Raw genomic sequence first — 23,368 nt, forward strand, 5'->3', positions numbered from 1 at the left:
AGGTGGTACCCATCATAACCTGAGTTTAAACCAAGTCAGGATTAAAATCACTCTTATGGTTACCTTGACACCAGAGAAAAATAATAGAGGTCTTGTTTGATTCCAACACTGTGTAAGTCTCACATTAAGTAATAGAGTGATTTTTGCGATCTATCTTCTGCCGGGAGGTTGACTCTTATTTATTCTGTTTTATCTTCAACTTTTATTTATTTTCTATCGGTGTTTAAAATGCCTGTAAGTGTGAGCTTAATGATTTGACTATTTACTCTCGCAATTTTGGTGGAGTGGAATAAGCATGATAAGTGATCTTCACTGGAGTACTAATTTATTTATAAATGGACCCAAATCTAGAGGTGGTTCGGGCATTAGAAATATTGAATGTTTTAATCAAAAATTTTGGCTAAGATTGGGTGGAAATTTTTACTGTTTCCAAAAAACTTAATTGGTAGAGTGCTTGGAGCAAAATATAGACTTTCTTAGGATTATATATTTTGACTACTCCTGCTTTGAAGAAGGGAAACCGGCCAATCATGGGGTGAAAGAGAGGTACGCTAGGGCCTTCAACTCTTTTAAGACTCATCTTGCTTGGCAAGTTGGGTTCCCGTCTCTCCTTGATATTTAATTGGAGAGATAAATGGATCCATGGGTTATCCTTAAGTGAAATTCTTCGCATTCTTGATCGTGAAGTTGTGGCTAAATCAGTTCTTAGTGTTTGCCAACTTCAAAAAAAAATGGGCGATAGCCAAAAATGCTATGATCTATCAATCCTTGGCTTACTGTCAAAAAAAAGAAAAAAAAAAAACTGAGTTCAATCTCAGGTAGAGCTTATATATAAATGTTATTTTCAAATAGAAACATAAGAAATCAAAATAAACATCCCAAATGAAAAGCATATGACTGATCGAAGGAAATATTACTTTTTATTTCATTTTCACTACTCCCTCCATACCACACCAATGGTAACATTGACTTTTTCACACTTGTTGAGACACGTTTTGCAACGTAAATATCTTTTGTTACGCATTATCAAAAATTATAAAAATTTGATATTCTTATAGCATTCATGACGATAAATCAAACCAGATCTCACATGACTATATTTTGTCTTATAGATTAAGAATAATATCGAAGATTACCTACGACCATGAATAGTGGCAAAACGGTCAATGTTACCATTTGTCTGGTATGGAGGGAGTTTAAATTAATCAAAAATAACAATAAAGAAAGAAGTCCATAAGACTAGACCCGACAAATGCGTCATTGGGTTGGGTTCGGGTCACTTCTGATCAACAATTTATAGGGTTATTTTCAGGTTGGGTTACTCTGGATCGGGTCGTTCTGCGTCGCTTTGGGTAATTTTAGCTTAGGATTTTGCTTTAACTAAGTCATTTTAGGTTATTTTTGGTTAATCAAGTATTTCGGGTCACTTCGAGCCATGTCACACTTTTTAGGTCATTTTCAACTGAATCGACCTTATCGGGTCAGATTAGTTTTCCTAGACCTACATAAGATGATAAGCGTAGAGTAGTATAAAAAGCAACGGTCCAAATAAGAAACAAAAATAAACTTATTGTAAAACCGTCTTTTAGAAACAGGGGTGTCTAAGACCAGGGTGACCACGGGCGTGGGAACCGGGCCTTCGCTTTTAGTCACCAGATTACAAGCTTATATTAATGAAATTCAATACAAACATCGAACTATAATAGATTTGTGCATTCATATTTAGGGCCTTATTTTCTTGTGTCGCACTGGGCCTCCATTTGTTTTAAGACGACCCTGTTTAAAAAACCGACTCGATTGGATTTGTAGCAAAATACTCATAAAGAAACAAGTCCATAAAAGAGTAGAGTAGTATAAAAAGGAAGGGTCCATACAAGGAACACAAATTCCAACTACACATGCTTCCAATAAATCCCCATAATAATTCTTCCTTCCTTCAAACAAATTCCACTTGGTTTCAGTGTTACTGTCTTAGTGCTCTCTGCTGCCTCTCCACTTCCCTCCATTTTTTATCACTTCTCAGGTATCCATCCATCCATCTACCCTTTTCCTTTTCCTTTTTTTTTTTTTTTTTGAAAATCATACATAAAATCTATCATTCTTCCCTTTATTTTCTTCAATGTTCATCGTTTTTGAACGATCAATTATCTATTCATGGTTTTTTCAATCGACTTGTTTTACGACGATTTAGTTGCTAGTGCTTTCGAGCTTTGAGGTAAGTTTTTGATGATGTTCAATTTGTATAATTTGATAAATATTTGGTTTGTATATTTTGATGTGTTTGAATAATGTTTAGTGTTTATTTTCTTATCCATTTTTATTTTTAAAAAAATTGCAGTATAAATGAGCGATTTGAAGCTATTTTATTGTAAAACCGTCTAATACAAGAATTATTAATATTTCACAATATTTTAAATTTCAATTATTTTGGGATTTTTTGATCATTTCTTTCTGATTAATCATTTAAATGTAGTTAATAATTTTTTTCTTCATAGATTCATAATTTTTTTAACATCGCATTTGATCCTATTATTTTTTTTTTTTTTGAAATATATCTTACAAAAAATAAAAATTGTCTAAAAAATGTTACAATACCTTCTGTTTCAATCATTTTTTTTTAATTAAAATCTCTTACAAACAATAAAAAGAATTACGATTGTAACGGTAACACATGAGTCATGAGTCATGATGATTAAAGTTATTGGAAATAGATGAGTATTTGTGGGTTCAAAAAAATGCAGTCCGTCTCATTGAAGACGACCACTATCCGTTACAAGCTAAAGACGGATAGTGATCCTATCATAAAATGCAAGTGGGTGGGTAAGTGGGGGTATCCATTTCCCCCACTTGCACTATCCATTTGCATTTTGTGAGAGGAACACTATTCGTCTCCAACTTGTAACGGATAATGTCCGTCTTGTGCAAAAAATGTAGGTAGGAGGTTATGATGGAAAAGTAGAGTTCATCATGAGATGTAGCATTTGTTTCTTGTTTTACCATCCATAAAACATTTATTTCAACAGATCTCAGTAACAAATCATAATCATACATATATTTATATTTATACTACTACTACTACTAGTCTACTAGTAGTACATATATAGCATGTCACAATCACACATACTACACTTATGTAGCCCGCACACAATGTTCCAATGTCCCAATGTCAACTCTCATAGCTCTCTATCTCCGAGCTCATAATTCAATTTGCTCATTACATGTTAACTAGATCTTAATTAGACTCGTTTTGAAATATACGACACTAACATGCTTTTTGAATCGACTATTTTACGAAAAGTTTATACACTCTCCTATTCAGCCTATAATTCCCCTTTCATTATAATACTTCTCACATATATCAGAGAAAATGGAACTATAGGCTGAATATGATTAAGTCAAATAACTAATACTCGAAAAATCAGAGTAATGTAGAATATGTTATTGTAAAACCGTTCTTACTCCGACTACAAACACTTGTGAATTCCGTCAAATTCTCTTCTTTGTGTTTCATGTGTTTTTATGTAAATTTGTTAGTTTTATTCACATTGTATGGCATTAAGATCAGTTCGAGTTTATACAACTGATTGTATTTACAACGGAGACTAGATTTTTAGCCTTTATAAACTTTTTGAGTTTATAAATATTGTTCATAAAATCGAAAACTTTTTCATTAGTTTAACATTGTTTTTGAGCTCACAAACAAAGTTATTGAACTTTTAAACAAAGAATTTGAACTTTTAAACAATGATCTCGAGCTTCAACAGATTGAACATGCAATTGGTTGTATACGGAGTTAATTTCCCTTTATTATCTTAAATAATTTTCCGCAAAAGACTAAACACAAAGTAGAATGATTTTCGGCAAAAGACTAAACAGTCCTTTTGTTGGCTAAACATTCGTTTACCATATAACGGTCTTACGCAAGACCAACGGATATACGTTTTTGGTTATAAAGTAAAGAATTTATTGTGTATTCTATGTCCAAATCTGTGAAACGCGGGTTTTGGTTAAGAGTGTGTTTTTTTTTCTTTTGTTTGACAGAAACAGAAGATCAGAGAATATAAACATCAAAAGAGGAGATCGAGTTGAAGAGCTACAAAGTATCAGGCTAATCTAAGCCTACTTATTGGGTCGTGTTTAATGCTCTACGGCGCCTGCTGCATTTTTAAAGATTGTCTAGAAACCAGGTACTAAATTCTACCAAATTTAGATTTCTACACCATTAATTCTTTATGCAAATGTCACTTACCTTATAGGGTCGGATCGCCCATGCGATGAGTCGACAACTAGAGTTTAACACAAATACTCAAATAAGACTCGGCAGTACATTGTTGTTATAAATATACAACGGTCTTTTAAAATTAGTCATTGCAATATTGCATATACACAATTGTAGAATCAAAATATTTGTGACCGATCACACGTTAGTTGTGACGAAGATAACTTGTTTTAACACCCCAAGCGTTACCCCCTTCAATGTCATTTTATTTTATGTGAAATTTGTACTTTGTGTCAATCAAATTCTCATATGAGATTGTTTCATAATATAATTAACATATAACCGACGGTTTTAATTTTGTTGTTGTTGTTGTTGTTGTTGTTGTTGTATGAGAAATCCTAATGAGTTTGTCACATACTATAGTAAATTTAGTAGATCTTGCTCAAAAGTTAAGACCTCTCATAATCCCCTTTACATTTTAACATTATTTTAAGTTGTTGTGAATGTCGTCTTAACTTGACACTGTTTTAAGCAATTAGAGTTTGTATAGTAAATTAGTTATGGAATATGTGGATAGTCCATCTTATAAGTTAGAGGAGACTAGTTAGTGATCATCTGATCATTAGGTCTTTCGTAAAACCGTTTTAAAGTTAATACCTTCCACACCCCCTCCTTTTGTTTTCACCTTATTTAAATTAGTTGTAACTTTGTAAATAACATCTTAAATCAGAACGTTCGTAACCAACAATTCGAGGTTTATTGTTTTATATCACTAGTGTTCATACAATGATCACTTAGTGAAAAAGCCAAGTCATGTTTTACCCTTGTAGTAGTTATTGTGTGAGACCGTCTCACAGTATAAGACGACATACCGTTTATATTAAAGATAATAACTCTCTGACTAATAGCAAAAAAATGAATGATTTTTTCTAGAAAATAACCGTTTCACAGTATGAGACCGTTTTATACCAGAATTCGTGTTACGCTTGTTAATATTCTTTCTCTCCTAAAGGTATAGTTTTATACTATTGAAGTTTGGATTTGTATAAGTTGGCATTTTCTAATAAGGGCATAGCAATGAGTCCAAGTTAAATCCCGTAGATATGGGTAAGGTAAGATAGTAGAAGTAGTAGGGAGGGAGAAGTGTGGGGGATATTCTTTTGTTTTGGCATTTATTGTCTATTGATATAAAAAGCATAGTATAAAAAGAAAGAGGAGGTCCACTTCCACTACAATTGTGCTACTTATTATTATTGTGACACTTTTTGCGTGCTCTTCTGGTTTTGCCGTTTCCCTCTATATTCATTATTCATTGTTACTAGCTTAGGGTTTTACTAGACTTCTTCCAACTTCCTTTCTAGCCATTTGTTAAATTAAATAGTCGGTCCATACTCCAGGTATGGGGACTATGGGGATCCTTCCTTTATAAAAATAATTTTAAAGTTTTGTGTGTGTCATGTGATCTTTCAATTTTTTATTAGTATGAGTATGACTTTAAATATGATTATATAATTTTCGGTTGGTCTTTCTTAAGATGGGTTAGGAGTCTTAAGACTAAAACAAGTCTTCGACTCTTCGATAGATTGAACAAGTTTTTTGTTGGTTTTTAAGCATTATGGTATGTATTGTCCATCTAACATATCTGATCCGTTTTAAGTCAAACAAATAAACATCTAACGTGTTAATCTAAACGCATAAGTGTTATCGCATTTTTTACCGGAGCTTCCGAGGCACCAATGATATTTTAGCACTTTTCGTAAATTACTCTCTGAGTAGACCTGACAAAGCTGACTCGATCCGAATGACCTAGTCCGCTTAGGCTGACCCGAGCTTTATTCGATAGACCCGACCCGAAAGTGATCCGGCTTAACATGACCTGAAATGACCCAATAGACCCGAAGTGACGTACTTAAGTCAAAATCCTGACCTGAAATATGATGCATAATGACCCGATAAATAGTGACTCGAAAACTATATAACCCTAAAGTGGCATGATCCCAACCTCGAGCCGAATAACCCATTTGACAAGTCTAGCTATGAGTAAGTTGTTTCACATCCAGTGAGTTGGAAAGTGGTTAAAGGGCTTCCTTTTTTCAGAAAAAAGAAAGAAAGAGTAAATGGGGGATGTATTAATAGACGGTCTGTTTTGATCAACTTATCTGTTATAGTAAAGATTTAATGTTCCATCTGAAGTCTTCTCTGGTTGCTTGTTTTTGGTAAAACCCGTTTGTTTGTGACTTGGGAGATTTATTACCCCAACAGTGAATTTTCTGTTTCTGATTTTTCACTACTTGTGTGCAATAACTGTGCATGCTTATAAATGTGTTCGTTGACTTTGTATTTCCTCTATATGTGAATATGTGATTGTGTGCTATGTGATGAAATGACTTTATTTTACTTTGACTAACAAATTTTGATTTAAAGTAAATAGTGGTTACTTAAGAATATAATATATTGTAGTGTTTTTGCCATTTTTATTTATTCTTTACCTTCAAATCCAAACACCCGGGATCCACTTATTTTTGTTAGAGTAATTATGAATTTTCAGTACCTTGGTATTGAAGATAAGAGTACTATAATAAAACACGGATAATTAATTTGGGAAGGACATGAAAAAATGAAGACAATAAAATCGGGATGAAAAATAAGTGGATTATACATCTGATATAGTACATCAGATACATCAGATGATATAATTTTTGAGTATTAAAATAAAGTTTTTGAGTTTTAGTTTAAAATTTTTGAGTTTTATTATAAAGTTTTTGAGTTCATTTACTTAAACATTAATCTCAAAAAGTTACCTTATAACTCAAAAAAATTACATATAAGCTCGGAAATTTTGATTTTTGACGGCATGAAACTAGAATGTAATTTATATACTCTGTAGAACTCAAAAAAAATACACAAAAATTCAAAATCTCACTGAGTATGAGGTAGTACATCTGATGTACAATCCTTTTTCTCTGAAGAATAGTATATATAAAATCGTTTTCTTACATAATTAGGTCTAGAAGTTTTTTCAATAACAAAGTTTATTTTTATTTCTATAATAATGTGTTTGTGGAATTGTGGTTGTCTTTAGCATTGGACTTTCTAGTATAGGCCCAAGATAGTGAAGGTCAGGTAAACAGCAGAGACGGCCCATATATTAGAGCTGACTTTTTAGTGGGCTACTAGTCTTGGATACCACTAATGGACCTGCACTTGTAACAACTTTTACGGCTATACCACATTTGTGCCCACCTACGGCTGCGAGCACATATTACTCCAACACAAATTCTTATTTAAGACGGGTCAAATGCTTCAAATAAGGCAAAAACATATTGCATTGAGAAAATCAATAGATTGGTCTTAGGGGTGATGTTTAACCCGCTTTAAATTTAATATGGAGGATACCAATGTCTTAAGAGAGACTTACTCTTACTCCGCATGATTGAATTGAGAGTTGGGGATGTACTTCCTTTTACTCAACAAATTGTATATATCCTGATTTTTTATTCTTATTTTAAAATTAAAATTACTTTAAAATGATTTTAAGCATTGCAAAAGTTTTATACAATCTGAGTTCCAAACCCCATATCATATAAAATCACCTCTATTCAATTGTAGTCACTACAGCTAACCAAGTGAATCTAATTACTAGACTCGGCTGCAAGTGTGAGACATGATGTTAGAGTGTCGTTTAAAGTTATTTAACGTGAAGTTTACAATTTTCGGTCTAAATGGAGTGTCGTAATGTCATGTCGTGTCGAACTTAAACACGTAACACGAGACAAAGAATGAAGTTAGAAGTGAATAATGTGTCTTTTTCATTCTTAGAATTGATAGTGTAATATAAAAATCTCTTCTTGATTTGAGTGTATATGATAAATTCTAAGAACATGCTAGTAGTATAATAAACCTTATTGTATGATCCACAATTGACCAAACTCTTATTTAATTTTATGTGTACTACTCAAAGGGCACATGATTATGTTTTTGTGATGTATGTCCTTTTTATATACATTGTTTTTCTTTCCAAAAATTTTGGATCATGTTTGAATCATGCTCTTATAATGTTAAGATTCAATCTTGGGTCCAACAGATTCTTAGTTCTTCCTTTTAAGTTTCAATATAATTCCTCTCATAAATCCAGACAATAATAGAATGCTTCAACATGGGCCCTCTTAATCATCCCTACAAGATATAGGAGGCCAAAGTCAAAAACCCATATACACATTCGTATGGTAATTATTGTGTAAAACGGGTTTGGGTTGAGGCTTAATAACCCATTTATGTAAGTGAGTCAGGAAGAACACGAACACGACACGAGATATAACTAGGTCGGGTTTGGGTGGAGCTTTCGAAACATGAACCCGGATAACCTATATATTAAATTAGTCCTCTCCTCCACCACATAAATACATCTAAACTTTTTAAAAATTGACATGAGAACAAGACACGAACCCGACTTAACGGGTTTATTTAGGTTGAAGCTTGATAACCCATTTATGTAATTGGGTCAATATAAACACGACACGAGATTTATTTTTTTTTTTGAGAAAAGATCATTATCATTAATAAAAAGTCATACGACATCTACAACCTATGCCAAGCTCAATCGGATACAAATCGATTACAACCATAGGAAATAAATTCTTGTTCAAAGAATGAAACACTGCAACAGAGTCTCTATCATCGATTCGCCGCAAAAGGCTTTCATCCATAAGAGGGTCTCCGAATCTTCCTTGACGAGTATCCATTTCTTCTGACGTGATTGATTGTAGCCATGAATCGGACAAAATATGTAAAACCATATAACGATCTATAACAACGCTGATCTTCTGCTGACTTATTAGAAAATTGCAAACGAACCAGAAAACGAAAGCTCTCAAACTGAGAGAAGGACACCACCGATAGACGGGGACGGAGCCCTCAGAAAGAGAGACGAAACAAAAACGAAAGCGGAAATTAAACAAAAACATAAAGGAAAATAGATTGCGTACTATTGATTGAAAAATAAAGCAATTTTGGGGCTTACCATCGATTGATGATCGATGGGAGCCCCGTATAATTGATGGCGACACGAGATTTATTTAGGTTGAGTTTCAGTTGAAGGTTTCGTGACCCTTTTACATGTGACAAAAACATGATCCCTATACGACCCAATCAATTTGCCAGGTCCGGAGTAAGATGACTTTTTGTTTTTATCGATGAAAAACCTCATTTATTAACATCAACCGTAATAAATCCGTAATAAATAAGTAGTTAATCAATAAATGGATTATCTTATATAGTTATATGTAAAATCGTCTTATTCTAGTATGAAATTTTTTGCAAGTCCATTAATCCAAGGTTTTGTTTGTTCTAGCTAGGTTAGATCTCAAATCCCATCATCTCATCTTAACTTATTCCAGCCGTGTTCAAAATATTGGGTAAACAGTTAAAACACTGTAGTAGGTATTTTTAAATTTACCAAAGCACATTTACATTTTGAAGTAAAAAGTAAATAAAGTAAAAAAATGTACAGAGATCTGACAGTTGCAGTATAATCATAACAAAGGTGCAGGAGCAGTAGCAGTAGCAGCAGAGAAATAGGAGATGCATTGTGTCTGGTTACTAGTGAACAAGTCTACACCACACTATCAACTTTATTACTTTTTTTTTTTAGTTTTTTAATATATATATTATTATGAATATATCATATGATAAAATCACTTTGGACCAACTTTATTACTCCTATTTCTCTCACCCTGAGCTATCATAACCCCCCTACACTTCCCTTTTGCCCACTGATATTCCCCTACTTTTGCTGTACTGTCTCCTTTTGTGTTGTCCCTTTTAAACCAGATAAGAGTAGTCTTTGGGTGGTATGAGTTGGTGATAGTATTAAATATCGGTTTCAGTTTTCGTATTGTCATCGAGGACGGTCTCGATCTGTTTTTAGTTGTTTTTCCGTAAAATGGTCAATACGGTCAATATCGCTTCTAGATGAAGATACTTGTATAGAACGGTTTACATAAATTATTGACCCAAATACCCTATAATTAAACCTAGACCAGGCCAACGGGTCAACCGGGTCGAGTTCTGGTCGGGTCATTTTCGGGTTAACAGATTCAAGTGTTAGTTTGGGTCCTCAGTTCGTGTCGGGTTATTCGAGTCGAGTCAAGTTTACCAGATCTATCTAAAACCCTTCTCTTACAGGGTTGCATGAGTAAAACCGACTAACAAACGACTTCTAGACAATGTAACACCGTTTAGAGGATGGGCATAGTAACCGACTTTATAAAGTGATACTCCGCGTTACATTGTAAAACCGTTCTACGCAAGACTTATTCAGACTTTATACGTCTCAATCTAAGTAGTGTTTCGCTTTCTATCGTATCGAGAATTTGAGTTGTCTCAAAATGACTGTGTAGTACAATCAAAACTCCATCACTTTTTCTTATTCATGTAATATTTGTACAAAGCTAAAGAAGGAGACAGTCACACTAAGACAAAAATGGTACATTTTGAGCTCCTTCTTATTTTGTGTTTCCTCTACAAAGTGTTAACTCTCTTTTCAATGACACTATCTTACAAAATTGTCCTATGAAAGAAAATCCAAGAACACTCCCCTATCTTCCTTCTTCCCATGCTTGTAGGACCACTAATTTAAATATTTATATTTAAACAAATTATACTATGAGACTGTCCTATGGCGCAACGACATAATTAAAAATGACTTTTATGTGAAAAAGTGACCGTTTTCTATTATAAAATGGTCACTTTTCTACCCGCATCATTCGACGGTCACACATACGGTTATATTTATCTCTTTGATTTTGGGATAACAAATTCTTGTAGTTATCTAAGCTTAGTTTTGTTAATCCCAAGTAAAGTAAAATTCCCTTTTTATATTTCTTTTTTGACCCTTGAAATTTGTGCCCTAATTGAAGATTCAAAAAGAGAATGATGATGGTCAAAAATGTGATAAATTATTTGTTACTAGTACTGTAGTACATATATAAAGTATATTTCAAGTTTTCAACTATGATGATGATGGGTGTTGTTGAACTTATTTTATTTTATTTTATATTTTTTTTTTCATGTAAGACAATATAAATTCATATCATAAACTATGGTGGAAAAAACCATTTTGTATTTTTAAATTCAATTTGTCTTCATTCTATATATCAACCAAATCTCTTCATTATAAATATTATTATTTCCATTTTCCCCTTTTTTTTACTGTTTTTTTTGAGGAGAAATTTTAACCTTTCTACTGTGACAAATCAGGTAAATAGTGTAATATAGTTCATGTATGTTTTCCTTCAAATGGTTGAAATTTGCTTCATTTTTGTCTTACTGCTTGAATTATTGTTTTTATCTTCAGTCTTTTGCACAATGGTTTCTGCATGATCTGGGTTCTTGCATGTTACCTGGGTTTTTCTACATCACAGTTCAATTTTTTTTACCCTGTTGTCAGAAATATTGCTGTTTAGTTCATGTTCAAATGTGGTGTATGTTGTACTGCCTGAAATACTGTTTCTGTGATGATTCATGTTATCCGACCCTGAATTACTGTCGAAATATCGTGTTCCTGTTCTTTTCCGCTTTCCATGGAGTAGTAAACTCACTAGTAATTCACTCTGATATTATTTACCTATAAATTTGTTCACTTATTTACCCTGGTGCATTGAAACTCTCATTCTAGTGCTTTTAAATCACTATTTTTCATGACTCTTGTTGGAAAACTCAAATTTTAGCAGAAATGCCGAACCGGCCATTGAGAGACCCGGAACTGAAACATATGATCTCCAAAAAGCCTGTGGAGAACATAGTGATTCAACCGGAACGTAAGAAGGAAGATAAGAGGTTTGCTAAGAGTCCCGGGGAGAGATTAGACGACACTCCGAAAAATGTCAAGAGAAGGAGAGGGAGAAGAAAGCCTAAATGTGCTGCTGTGGAAGATATACCTAATGGAAATAAGCTTGAGTTGCATGTTGAGCCGCCTTCATTGAACAAGACGATTGTGTTCCAAAAGCGGCCGGGTTTTGGTCAGATTGGTACTAAATGTGTTGTTAAGGCGAATTATTTTCTTGCTGAGCTTTCTAGGTCGGATTTATGTCAATATTGTGTAAGTTATTGACTTTGATCTTACTGTAAGACGATTTTATACAGGAAGTATTGTTATTAGCGTAAGCTGATGTTTTGATTTTTTACGGAAAATCTTGGCAGGTTACTATCACGCCGGAAGTTAATTCAAGTAAACTGAACAAAGCTATAATGGCTCAGCTGGTTAAACTTCATAGGGAAAGTGATTTGGGAACAAGGCTTCCTGTGTATGACGGAAAGAGAAATCTGTACACTGCCGGATTACTACCATTTACGACGAAAGAATTTAAAGTTATGTTGGTTGATGAATGCGAAGGATTTGAATTAACAAAGTATGATTCTTTATTACGAGTAGATTATTTGTTTGATCACATTCCTTTTGTAAAGCGTCTGACTTGAAAATATTTGTACCAGGAAGAATGAATTCATGGTGAGAATCGAGTTTGTTGGTTTTACTAGAATGGATGCACTACACGATCTGCTCGCTGGTAAACAAGTTAAGGCGCCTCAAGAAGCACTTACTGTGATTGATACTGTCTTAAGGGAGCTTGCATCGAAGAGGTGCGCATATATATGGTTTCTTTTATTTGAATATTCTTTACTAGTTATTCCCTTGAGTCCCTTCCCTTTCACTCTTTCAGGTTGTCACAAAATAATTGTCTCGTTTCTAGATGTCGTAAAATAAAATTGGGAACAAGGAATAGTACCCCTAGTTAAGTAACAATCATTATCATTTTTTTTCTTCTTAACTCTAACCTTTCGTCGAATGTAGATGATTTGGACGGACGGATTACTTGTAGTGTCATTGCAACACTGTTTGACAATATGACACAATACATTACATGGACACTTCATTTTAGGCGAAAATTATAGAACTTTTTCACAATGTAGCGTCTCCATCTCTAAATACCTTGACATTTGATGCTGGGACTCGAGTTGGCGTAAAATTTTTTAATTTGACCATATCTTGACTATTTATGATGTTGGGAAATTTGAAGGTATTCACCATTTGGAAGATTATTCTATTCTCCAAACATCCAAAAGCCTCATCAACTTGGTGGCGGTTTGCACTCATGGCGCGGCTTCTATCAAAGTATCAAACCCACACAAATGGGGCTGGCCCTGAACATTGGTTGGTATCTTGAACACCTTTATTTTGCAGTCGTTTATATCATGTTCTTGGAGATACCGTAGTAATATCGACATTGTTTTATTGAATAGATATGTCTGCAAGCGCTTTCATTGAACCACTCCCAGTCATTGAGTTTGTTGCTCAAGTGCTGGGGAAGGATGTACGAACACGCCCATTGTCTGATGCTGATTCTGTCAAGGTATATTTATTATCGACTTTGTTATATTCACGAATACAGTGATGAAGCCTATATGATTATGGAGACTAGCATTTTCCTTAGCAAGTATATACTGGAATTTCATGTGAGTACTTGTGCAGGTTAAGAAAGCACTTAGAGGCATCAAAGTCGAAGTTACTCACAGAGGAAATGTACGCAGAAAGTATCGCATTTCAGGATTGTCAGCACGGCCTACAAGAGAGCTAATGTACTAAGTTTTGTTCATCTTTTTGCATCTTTGTTTTTTTTTTTTTTTTTTTTTTTTTCCCGCATTCTTTACCTGGTCTAATGGTGCGTTCGTCTTTTTTTCTCTTTTCCTTTTTTGTTACAGTTTCCCAGTTGATGAGCAAATGAACATGAAGTCGGTGATTGAATACTTCCAGGAAGTGTATGGATATACTATACAATATCCCCTTCTTCCTTGCCTTCAAGTAGGGAACCAGAAGAAGGTGAACTATTTGCCAATGGAAGCATGCAAAATAGTTGAAGGCCAGAGATATACTCGTAGATTGAACGACAAGCAAATAGCTTCCCTACTTAAAGTTACGTGTAGACGACCATCTGAGCAGGAAGCCGACATTTTGCAGGTCCTTAATTTTGCCACTTAAACTCCTAGTCTCTTATTCCCCTTACTTAAATAGTTCACAAGTCATGATGTCATCTTACTTTCCATTTCAGACAGTTCATCAAAATAACTACAACCAAGATTCTCATATGCAAGAGTTCGGCATCAACATAGATGATAAGATGACAACAGTCGAGGCTAGAGTTCTTCCTGCTCCATGGGTTTGTACATAAAAACATCTCTTTTTTTCATCTAAATTGGGTCGATACTTTTTTGCGGAATGTACATGTGTAACGGTTTTCGTTGTTTCTTTTCCCTAACAGTTGAAGTATCATGATTCTGGGAAAGAAAAACAACACCTACCTCAGCTTGGCCAGTGGAACATGATAAACAAGGCAAGTGAAATTCCATTGACTTTAGTCGTTTGTTGGGATTTAGTTATAGAGCGATCTGTTGCTTAATATCGTTTTCTTGTGGTGACATAGAAAGTGATTAATGGAAGCACAGTGAATAACTGGGCATGCATCAATTTCTCAAGAACCGTGCCAGAGACTTCTGCTCGTGGATTTTGTCGCCAGTTGGTTCAGATGTGTCAAGTCTCTGGGATGGTAAGCTTCCATTTTGGACAAGTTATTTCGATGATTCTTTAGTTATTTAGATAATAACACGTTCGATACGTCTCTGGGATGATTCTCTAGTTATTAAGATAAATGCTTATGGGTTAGTCGCATTTAATTAATAGGGCTAATGAGTTTGTCTCATATGTAACATCGTCTCATATCTGTGTGTCGTTGATAAGGTGCATAAATAATGTATGGACTTCATTTCAGGAATTCAACCCTGAACCTGTAATTCCCATTCATTCCGCACGACCAGATCAGGTGAAGAAGGCCTTGAAATATATTTTAAGCTCTGCTGCAAGTAAGCTTGAGGGCAAGGAGCTCGAATTAGTTATTGCCATTCTGCCAGACAATAATGGCTCGCTGTATGGTATGTCCTCTGTGCTTCTGTTCTTATGTTTTCATTTCTCGATGAAGGTTTTGTTCTTGCTAAGGGTTTGCTTTCCGTGTAGGTGATCTGAAACGCATCTGTGAAACGGATTTAGGACTGATTTCACAGTGCTGCCTTACAAAATATGTCCTGAAAGTTTCCAGGCAATACCTGGCAAATCTATCTTTGAAAATCAATGTGAAGGTATAGTCAGGACCTTATCTAACTTTCAACTTACAAATATTCAAAGCCGTCTGAAATATATATACCCCGTATATGATAACGACTTCCATTCACAGATGGGAGGAAGGAATACCGTCCTTATGGATGCTTTAAGTTTAAGAATCCCAATGGTGAGTGACATCCCGACAATCATTTTTGGTGCTGATGTTACTCATCCTGAAAGAGGAGAAGACTCAAGTCCATCTATTGCTGCTGTAAGTATCCAATAACGACCGTGTTAATACCTATGTTACTCCGCCTACATTACATGTGTTGCACGACCGTGTGTTCAAGAGTTGGAATCGGCTATTTTATGAAAATTCTCATGTTTTTGGTTCTAAATTCTAATGAAGTGTTCACATGTCATACCTGCATTAATGTATTAGTACCAGGCACGGCCCTCGGGTGGATGAGTTATATGAGTAAAATAGTCTGGAACATTACATCTCAATGTCTGAACATTCTTTTGATTTTTGTCTAACAGGTAGTCGCGTCTCAAGATTGGCCAGAAGTAACGAAATATGCTGGTATGGTCTCTGCCCAGGCGCACAGACAAGAAATCATTCAAGATCTGTTCAAAACTTCTCACGACCCACAGCAAGGAACGGTCAATGGAGGAATGATCAGGTTTGCATTGATGATAACTTTCGTGACATGAATTCTCAAGTTTTTGCAGTTAGCGTGTATGTTTACCAGTTTACCTATACCTTCTTTTGTTGTAGAGAGTTGTTGCTTTCGTTCAAAAGGGCTACCGGACAAAAGCCACTGAGAATTATCTTTTACAGGTTCACTTTTTTTTTCTTCTTTATTCTGTCTTTCGTAAACCAAAAACCTACTCCGTATATTATTTTAACCTAAATACTAATTTCCCTACTAATTCCGGTAAGGTGACATGATGTACAATGCAGGGATGGTGTAAGTGATGGGCAATTCTACCATGTTCTACTTTATGAACTTGATGCCATAAGAAAGGTACGGATCCTGATATCTAGTAAATTTCAAGTCGAAAATAAAGGATTTCCAGAGTCTGAGTTTTGGCCATTGACAGGCATGTGCGTCACTGGAACCTGGTTATCAACCTCCCGTGACATTTGTCATAGTCCAGAAGCGTAACCACACTCGACTCCTTCCTAACAATCACAGCGACAAGAAAAGCACCGATAAGAGCGGGAATATATTGCCTGGTACAGTGGTTGATTCTAAAATCTGTTATTATTAATCTAAGAAACCGGGATCAACTATTATTATTAATCTTAGTTTTTTCACCTTCTGGGATAGTTCGTTGACGGTAAAATCTGTAATTTGCAGGCACAGTGGTTGATTCTAAAATCTGTCATCCAACTGATTTTGACTTCTACCTTTGCAGTCATGCTGGGATTCAGGTCTAGTTTTACATTTCTAGTCAAACTTGTACGAGTAAGACCGTCACACACGAGACCAATCGAAATCCTTACGTATTCCTCATTTAATTATAGGGTTTGGGTTGATCTCACGTGTAAGATGATCTCATTTAAATTTGCGCTTGCTTTTGTAAGCAAGTCTTTCGAACACCATTTTCTGTGTACTGTGTAAGTATATAACGTAACATTGCATCCCCTTCTTGACGGTGCAGGGAACCAGCAGACCTGCTCATTACAATGTTCTTTGGGACGAAAATAATTTCACAGCCGATGAAATACAGTCTCTGACAAATAACCTTTGTTACACGTAAGAATTGCGGCCCTGTTTATTTTCCCTTAATATGCCATTATGCCTTTGATTCTGCTCCTAATCTTGATCAACCTGTTTGCATTACTGCTGCAGGTATGCTCGGTGCACTAGATCTGTCTCAGTTGGTAAGTTCCTATGTCGAAATTTCTTTGAAAACCCGTAATGTATCAAATCATGATTCGTTACATGACGACTCTGATAACGAGTACAGATTATTAACCAATGTTTTCTTTGTACATGCAGTCCCTCCAGCATATTATGCGCATCTAGCAGCTTACAGAGCGAGGTTTTACATGGAACCCGATCATTCAGACAACGGGCGCTCAACCAACGGCCAATGTGTACGCCAATTGCCGGAGTTGAAGGACAAGGTCAAGAATGTGATGTTTTACTGCTAATTCTTAGGGTGACAAACATGTGTATAACTACTAGGTCTCTTGTAAGTATAGGTGTAGTGACTAACCAATGGTGCATAGTGAATTTTGATAGTGAATTATGAACCATTTGCTAGTCCCTTTCAGTTATAGATTTATAGATGTCTCGACCGACCTCGTTGTTCAGTTAATGTTCAGTTACTGGCTATGTTAATTTACAGTTCGCTTTCGTTATGTATCATATTTTCGACATGGCTTTCCTTCTTGCACCTGCAACTGAACCTATTTTCTTTTGTTATTCGATTCATTCCAATATGGTTGAAAATTATTGCATATGAACCTCGATGATTTAATAGTCGAATTATAGTAATTCTTTAGCCGTCTTAATCTTAAGACTATCGAATCAATGAATGATAGTATATTTAGACATTTCGGCTATGATTCTGTAAGTAAACTTTTGGACATGAAACAGCAGGAAGAACTGTTTAAGAATGCACATCGAGAACTGTTTATTTTATCATAATTCTAAATCCAAACATTAGCGAGTTTTTGGGTCACAAAAATAATACTCCGTAGTTAACAATCTCAACAAAACAGGACAGATTTGCAGTTGTTAAAAAGCTTCAAGTAATTTCAGGTTCATAATACCAGTTCATACAGTTTCGGAGATCTTACATTCTGATAACAACGAGAGACAAAGCTACCAAGGTCGGATTTCATCTACCGTACATGCATTATCTATCTGGATTCTGGAGTATGCGAAACAAATCTATTCCGTGAATTTCAGAATTTTGACAAAACATACAAAAAAGCTAAACCAGTAAAGAATTATATGGAGTACCAATTCAAGACTTCAAAGAAAATAACCTGAACGGAAGGAATAGTTGCAGCAAACGAGGACATCATACACCCGATATCTTGCCTGAAATGTCCTTCTCATCATCCTTAATAAAATTCTCAATATCACTACTTTCACTATCACTATGCTTAGACACAGCCACGGGAACACTAGCTCCGGTAACCGATTGCTGATAAAGTACGCCACCAACAATCGTCAGAAGCAAACAAACCAACCCAAACAGACTAGCATGCTTATCCCAAATCATTACATTGATGACGACTGTCAGAAACTTGTTCACAACTCCGGTGACAGTAAAAGCAGTGGCTGAAATAGCCTTTCGAGCCGCAAACCCAAAAAAGCTAATCAACAACCCGAAAACACAAGACAAAGAAACAGCGTAGAACGCAGTAGAATCAAACCAATCCCCTTCATTTGAAGAAGCCAAAGTACCAAAAACCTCAGAATACTCCCCGGTTAGAACCCAAAACACAGGCGCTATCATTAAGGATAGTAAGTTGTTATAGAGCACCAAACCCCAAGTGTTCAGCCCTAGATTTGTCACCATATGCTTGATGTAAACCATTTCGGAAGTAATGGTCACCAAATAAGCCAATGCCCACGAATATGCGGTCAATGTAAAACCCGAATCAGTAGCAACATACCCAAAAGCACCACCCAAAATAATCAACAATGACATAAAGGTCAACTTAGAAGGTAAGGGCTGTTTCCTAAACAAGGTATCAGCAATAGCAACCAATAAGGGAGTACAAGATCGAAACACAATGAATGTATCGACATTAGCGTGGCGAAGCAGATTTGTGTTGGTAAAAATAGCAAGATAAAACACCAATGCAGCAGGCAAGAATTTCTTGGCATTAGCAAGTGTGAAGGGATCATGATGCAAAAACCCGAATTTCCCTAAAACCCATACACTTAATGCTGAGGTTAAATACTGCAATGCAGTTAATAATCCAGGGTAATTAAAATAGGTGATTGCAAACTTGTTAATCACAGCTAGTAAACTTGAACAAAGAGCGTAACCGATCACAAGACTGCTTGTAGCATAATATTGCTTTGAAGCATCTAATTTAATTGGAACCATTGTGGATGTGATTTTTGTCTCAAATTTGACAAGTTTCAACAAAATTTCAAATACCCACTTACAAATTCTTGCAAATTTGTCTCAAATTTGACAAATTTCAATCACCCAGTTCAAAATTCTTGCAATTTTGCCTCAAATTTGACAAATTTCAGATACCCACTTTAAAATTCTTGCAAATTTGTCTCAAATTTGACAAATTTCAACACAAATTCAGATACCCACTTTGGAATTTTGTCTCAAATTTGACTGATTTCAACAAAATTGCAAATACCAACTTTGAAATTCTTGCAAATTTGTCTCAAAATTCACAAATTTCAACAAAATTTCAAATACCCACTTTGAAATTCTACCAAATTTGCCTCAAACTTGACTAACTTCAATGAAATTTTAGCCTCAATTTGATGTAAATAAGATTATAATTAAATCTCAGCAATAAAGTTTAAAAAATGAAAGAAAGATGAGAGAGAAAATGTAATTAAACCTCAAATCGATGAGAAAAACCCAAATCAAGTGCCGATAATGAAGGGTTTGAGAGTGAAGATCGAGAGTTATGGTGATGACTGCTTATACGACGTCGCTGTGATGTAATAGTACTATTGTTGTGTCGTTTTGATCGGCCGACAGAGTATTTTAATGAGACGTAAAACATAAACATGCAATTGGGTCCCACTTGAGGAAACAAATGGAGTGTTATTAAGAAATTAAAGATCGTGAGATGTTAATGGGATTGCACCATGGCAGGCAGGAGTAAGATCTTGAGATTGTGTTATTAATGGTTGATTGGTTGATCTTACATTGACTTGTGATTATTTAGTGATGGGTGATATTTAATCGAGGTTTCTTGTTTTTTTTTTTTTTTTTTTTTTTTTAAGAAAATTGAGGTTTCTTGTTGAATATGTTGAAAAAGAATAGGTTGGGTCGTGTATGGTTTGTGTTCACGTCTCATATAAATGAGTCATAATTATTTATTTTCGCAGTACAATTTTTACTCGTCTCAGTACATTTTACCGTAAAATTTCCATTTGATACCCTTACTAAAAAAAACACACTAACCCTATTTTTCTCTCCCTTCTCTCTACCTCCTTCTCTCTCTATTGTTAAAACCAACCTTCTTCAATCTCCATAAAATTCTTGAATTATAAACGGTTATTCGAATCAAGAGCAAGAATTTAATTCATTAATCCTATATAAATAATTTAATTGACTCTTTTTTTTTTAATGTCTAAATTGATAAATTGTTAGTGTATGGCGGGTTTGTTGTTGATGTTTTAGCATATTGCGTTGCCGGTGTAGGTCGATGGTGGTTGGACGGCGTCCAGCGACGGTAGTAACGACGGTGACGGAGGCTGTGATTAACGGCGGAGTTGTTCGATAGGGGCTTAGCATATTGTTTGTTCGATGGAGGGGCAGTTTTACGGTGATGGATGGGTGTTTTACGGTTGGCCGGTAAAGTGGGTCACGTCGAAGTGGTTACCGGCGAAGTAGTGTCCGACGAAGTGATGGACAGTACGTAGTACTGTAGTAGTGGTGTTGTTTGTGAACATTGGACATAATTGAATCTCCATTTTTTTCAATGTTCAATCTACTGTATTGCAATTGCTTTGTGTTTTCTATTCTTTTTATCAAATGGATTTTTTTTATCAATGTACTGTATGTATTGCAACTGCTTTGTATTTTCTATTCTTTTTACTCAAATGTTTTGTTTTTAATGTACTACATAGAAAATCTATGAATACATTATGTGTAATTTATGAATAAAGTACGAAATTTATCAAGGCAATATGTATTTATTTGTGTCTAGTAAGTTTAGATGAATGAATTGACATTAGAGAGAAAAACATTAGAGAGAGGTTAGAGAGGGAAAATAGGAGGGAAAATGTGAAGGGTAATATGGTCACAAATGTACTGAGATGAGTAAAATGCGTACTGCGAAAATCAAGACCCTTCTTTTAATCCAAACCTAACCCAATTAAGTCTCATGTCATGTTGTTTCGACTCACTTTTTATAAATGGGTCATCAAGTCTAAACCCAAATCCGTAAGATTTGTATCGGTTTTGTGTCGTGTTTTCGTGTCATGTCAATGTTAGGAGAGTTTTTATATATTTACGTGCCAAAAAAATCAAGAAAAAATAGGTTTAATTTAGTAAACAAGTCATTTGTGTCGGGTTGGTGTCTAAAGAGCTCAACTCAAACCTGACCCAATTAAATATCGTGCCGTGTTCACGTTGACTCACTTACATAAATGTGGCTTTAAGTCTCACCCCAAACCCGTTAATTTCGCGTTATGTTTTCATCTCGTGTCATTTTTGCCGCTCTAATTAAAGGGTTATGCCACGTTTTTTACTTAATTTTAGTTTTCTCACACAGTTCGATTCGGGTCGAGTCGATTCAGTTCAGTTTAGTTCAACATTATTGTTATTACTTTTCAATAATATATTTATAATTATAATTATTAAATTATATATTCATACTTATATTTAAAAATAATATTATTGATAACTATGTTATCGTTCTCATATTTGTACTAAAAACCCTTCTCATTGTCCCAATTTTGACACACTTGCACTTAAAATGTTTTTATTATTGAATTTGCGTTTGTGAACCTTTCTCACGCATTTGCTAGATATTTGTAGTATTTACGCATTTTTAGGTGATTTAGGATGTCGAGTAAGGGTCGGAACCGATTACAAGAAAAGAATTGAAGTGTTGTAGTACCTTGAGTGTATCGACTTCAGGCAAGGCATAACTCAAGCTTGTAAGGTGTAAAATATTACTCCTCTGGGTGTATTTGGCCCAGGCTCGGGTGTATTGACTTCAGGCAAGATGTATCTCAACCCAACCGGCGCATTTTTTTGTTGTGTAGCCGTCCTGCATAAGTGGGCTCCATCAGACGTAAAAATGACACGGCTGGCGTGTTGATACACCTGACCACCATAATTCAGTTTTTGACTCTTGTAATGATGTTTTGGGCATCTAGTATAAATAGCTAAACCCTATTATTGTACACACTTCATTTTAGATCAACTAGTTTTAAACCCGTGCAAAATTGCACGGGTTTGTATTTAGGACGATATGAATGTTTTTTGATGAATGTTTTATTTTTAAATTTCTATTGTAATTATCTAATAGTTTAATATCAGTGATCTACATGTTAATGTAGATCGGTGATCTAACTGGAAATGAACATTCTCCACGTAAATAAGATGCGTTAAAACCACAACTATCGGGTGAATGTTCATTTCCAGTTACAGACGGATTAACATCAGTAAGAGTTTCACCATATTCGGCACATAGATCTCTCACTAAGCGCTCAACAACATCGTACAATCTAGTTTTAAAAATTATTTAAGTTATTTAATTTATTCGCATTGTTTGTAATAATTAATTTCATTAATTTCTGTAATATATTCCCATTATATGTAATTTATCCCCGTAATTAAATGTAATTCATTCTCGTAATTATGTAATTTTATTATTAATTATGTAATTCGTTCCGATTAAATTTAATTTATTTCATTTATTCCGATTTGTAATTCATTCTGATTATATGCAATTAATTTCATTTATTCCGATTGTATGTAATTATTTCATAAATATTTTTAAGACATAAATTGTCGCATGGTTGTGTTGGCAGACGATTTTAAGAAATAAATTATTTGCACACTAACGGGACCCAACATAACCTGAATTTCAAAAAAAAAAGTTGTGCAAATGACGTGGCGCATTCTCCATTCAGCATTGTCTTCTGAATTAATAAAGATAAGATTAGTCTCACTATAGACGGATATAGCTGTCTAAAGTGAAAGACGGGTCAAATATGCTTAAAGTATTGATATTTTTGGGCCCTACCATGCAAGTTATTGCTTGTTTTAAGCTTAAAGTGGGTGGATATTTGGTCTGTCTATAACTATAGACGTAT

The 23,368-nt window shown here is 34.8% G+C and overlaps 2 protein-coding genes across 7 annotated transcripts; one reads left to right on the top strand and one right to left on the bottom strand.

Annotated features, from left to right (window-relative positions):
* Positions 1 to 1,784: 1,784 nt before the first annotated feature.
* Positions 1,785 to 17,757, top strand: LOC141597356 (protein argonaute PNH1-like). 6 transcript variants are annotated; one of them, XM_074417783.1, is made up of 23 exons: positions 1,785 to 2,023; positions 4,042 to 4,187; positions 11,947 to 12,317; positions 12,419 to 12,627; positions 12,710 to 12,856; positions 13,294 to 13,427; positions 13,517 to 13,626; positions 13,746 to 13,852; positions 13,976 to 14,231; positions 14,323 to 14,430; positions 14,533 to 14,604; positions 14,695 to 14,817; positions 15,040 to 15,199; positions 15,282 to 15,403; positions 15,499 to 15,636; positions 15,906 to 16,048; positions 16,144 to 16,206; positions 16,330 to 16,393; positions 16,470 to 16,605; positions 16,730 to 16,803; positions 17,034 to 17,128; positions 17,225 to 17,256; positions 17,375 to 17,757. In XM_074417783.1, the coding sequence occupies exons 3-23, from the start codon at positions 11,952 to 11,954 to the stop codon at positions 17,527 to 17,529; spliced, it is 2,814 nt and encodes a 937-aa protein (XP_074273884.1). In that variant the 5' UTR covers positions 1,785 to 2,023; positions 4,042 to 4,187; positions 11,947 to 11,951; the 3' UTR covers positions 17,530 to 17,757. The 6 variants fall into 6 exon arrangements, 5 of the variants coding, with proteins under 5 accessions (XP_074273884.1, XP_074273885.1, XP_074273886.1 ...); XR_012522749.1 differs by having other exon boundaries at positions 1,791 to 2,023; positions 16,730 to 16,897; positions 16,957 to 17,128; XM_074417784.1 differs by having other exon boundaries at positions 1,791 to 2,023; positions 11,950 to 12,317.
* Positions 17,758 to 18,110: 353 nt separating this feature from the next.
* On the bottom strand, positions 18,111 to 20,303 carry LOC141597358 (GDP-fucose transporter 1). Its single transcript, XM_074417788.1, has one exon. It carries the CDS (start codon positions 19,446 to 19,448, stop codon positions 18,408 to 18,410), a length of 1,041 nt encoding a protein of 346 aa, XP_074273889.1. The 5' UTR covers positions 19,449 to 20,303; the 3' UTR covers positions 18,111 to 18,407.
* Positions 20,304 to 23,368: the final 3,065 nt, after the last annotated feature.

Source organism: Silene latifolia, chromosome 8 (assembly GCF_048544455.1).
Source record: "Silene latifolia isolate original U9 population chromosome 8, ASM4854445v1, whole genome shotgun sequence".
NCBI lineage: Eukaryota > Viridiplantae > Streptophyta > Magnoliopsida > Caryophyllales > Caryophyllaceae > Silene > Silene latifolia.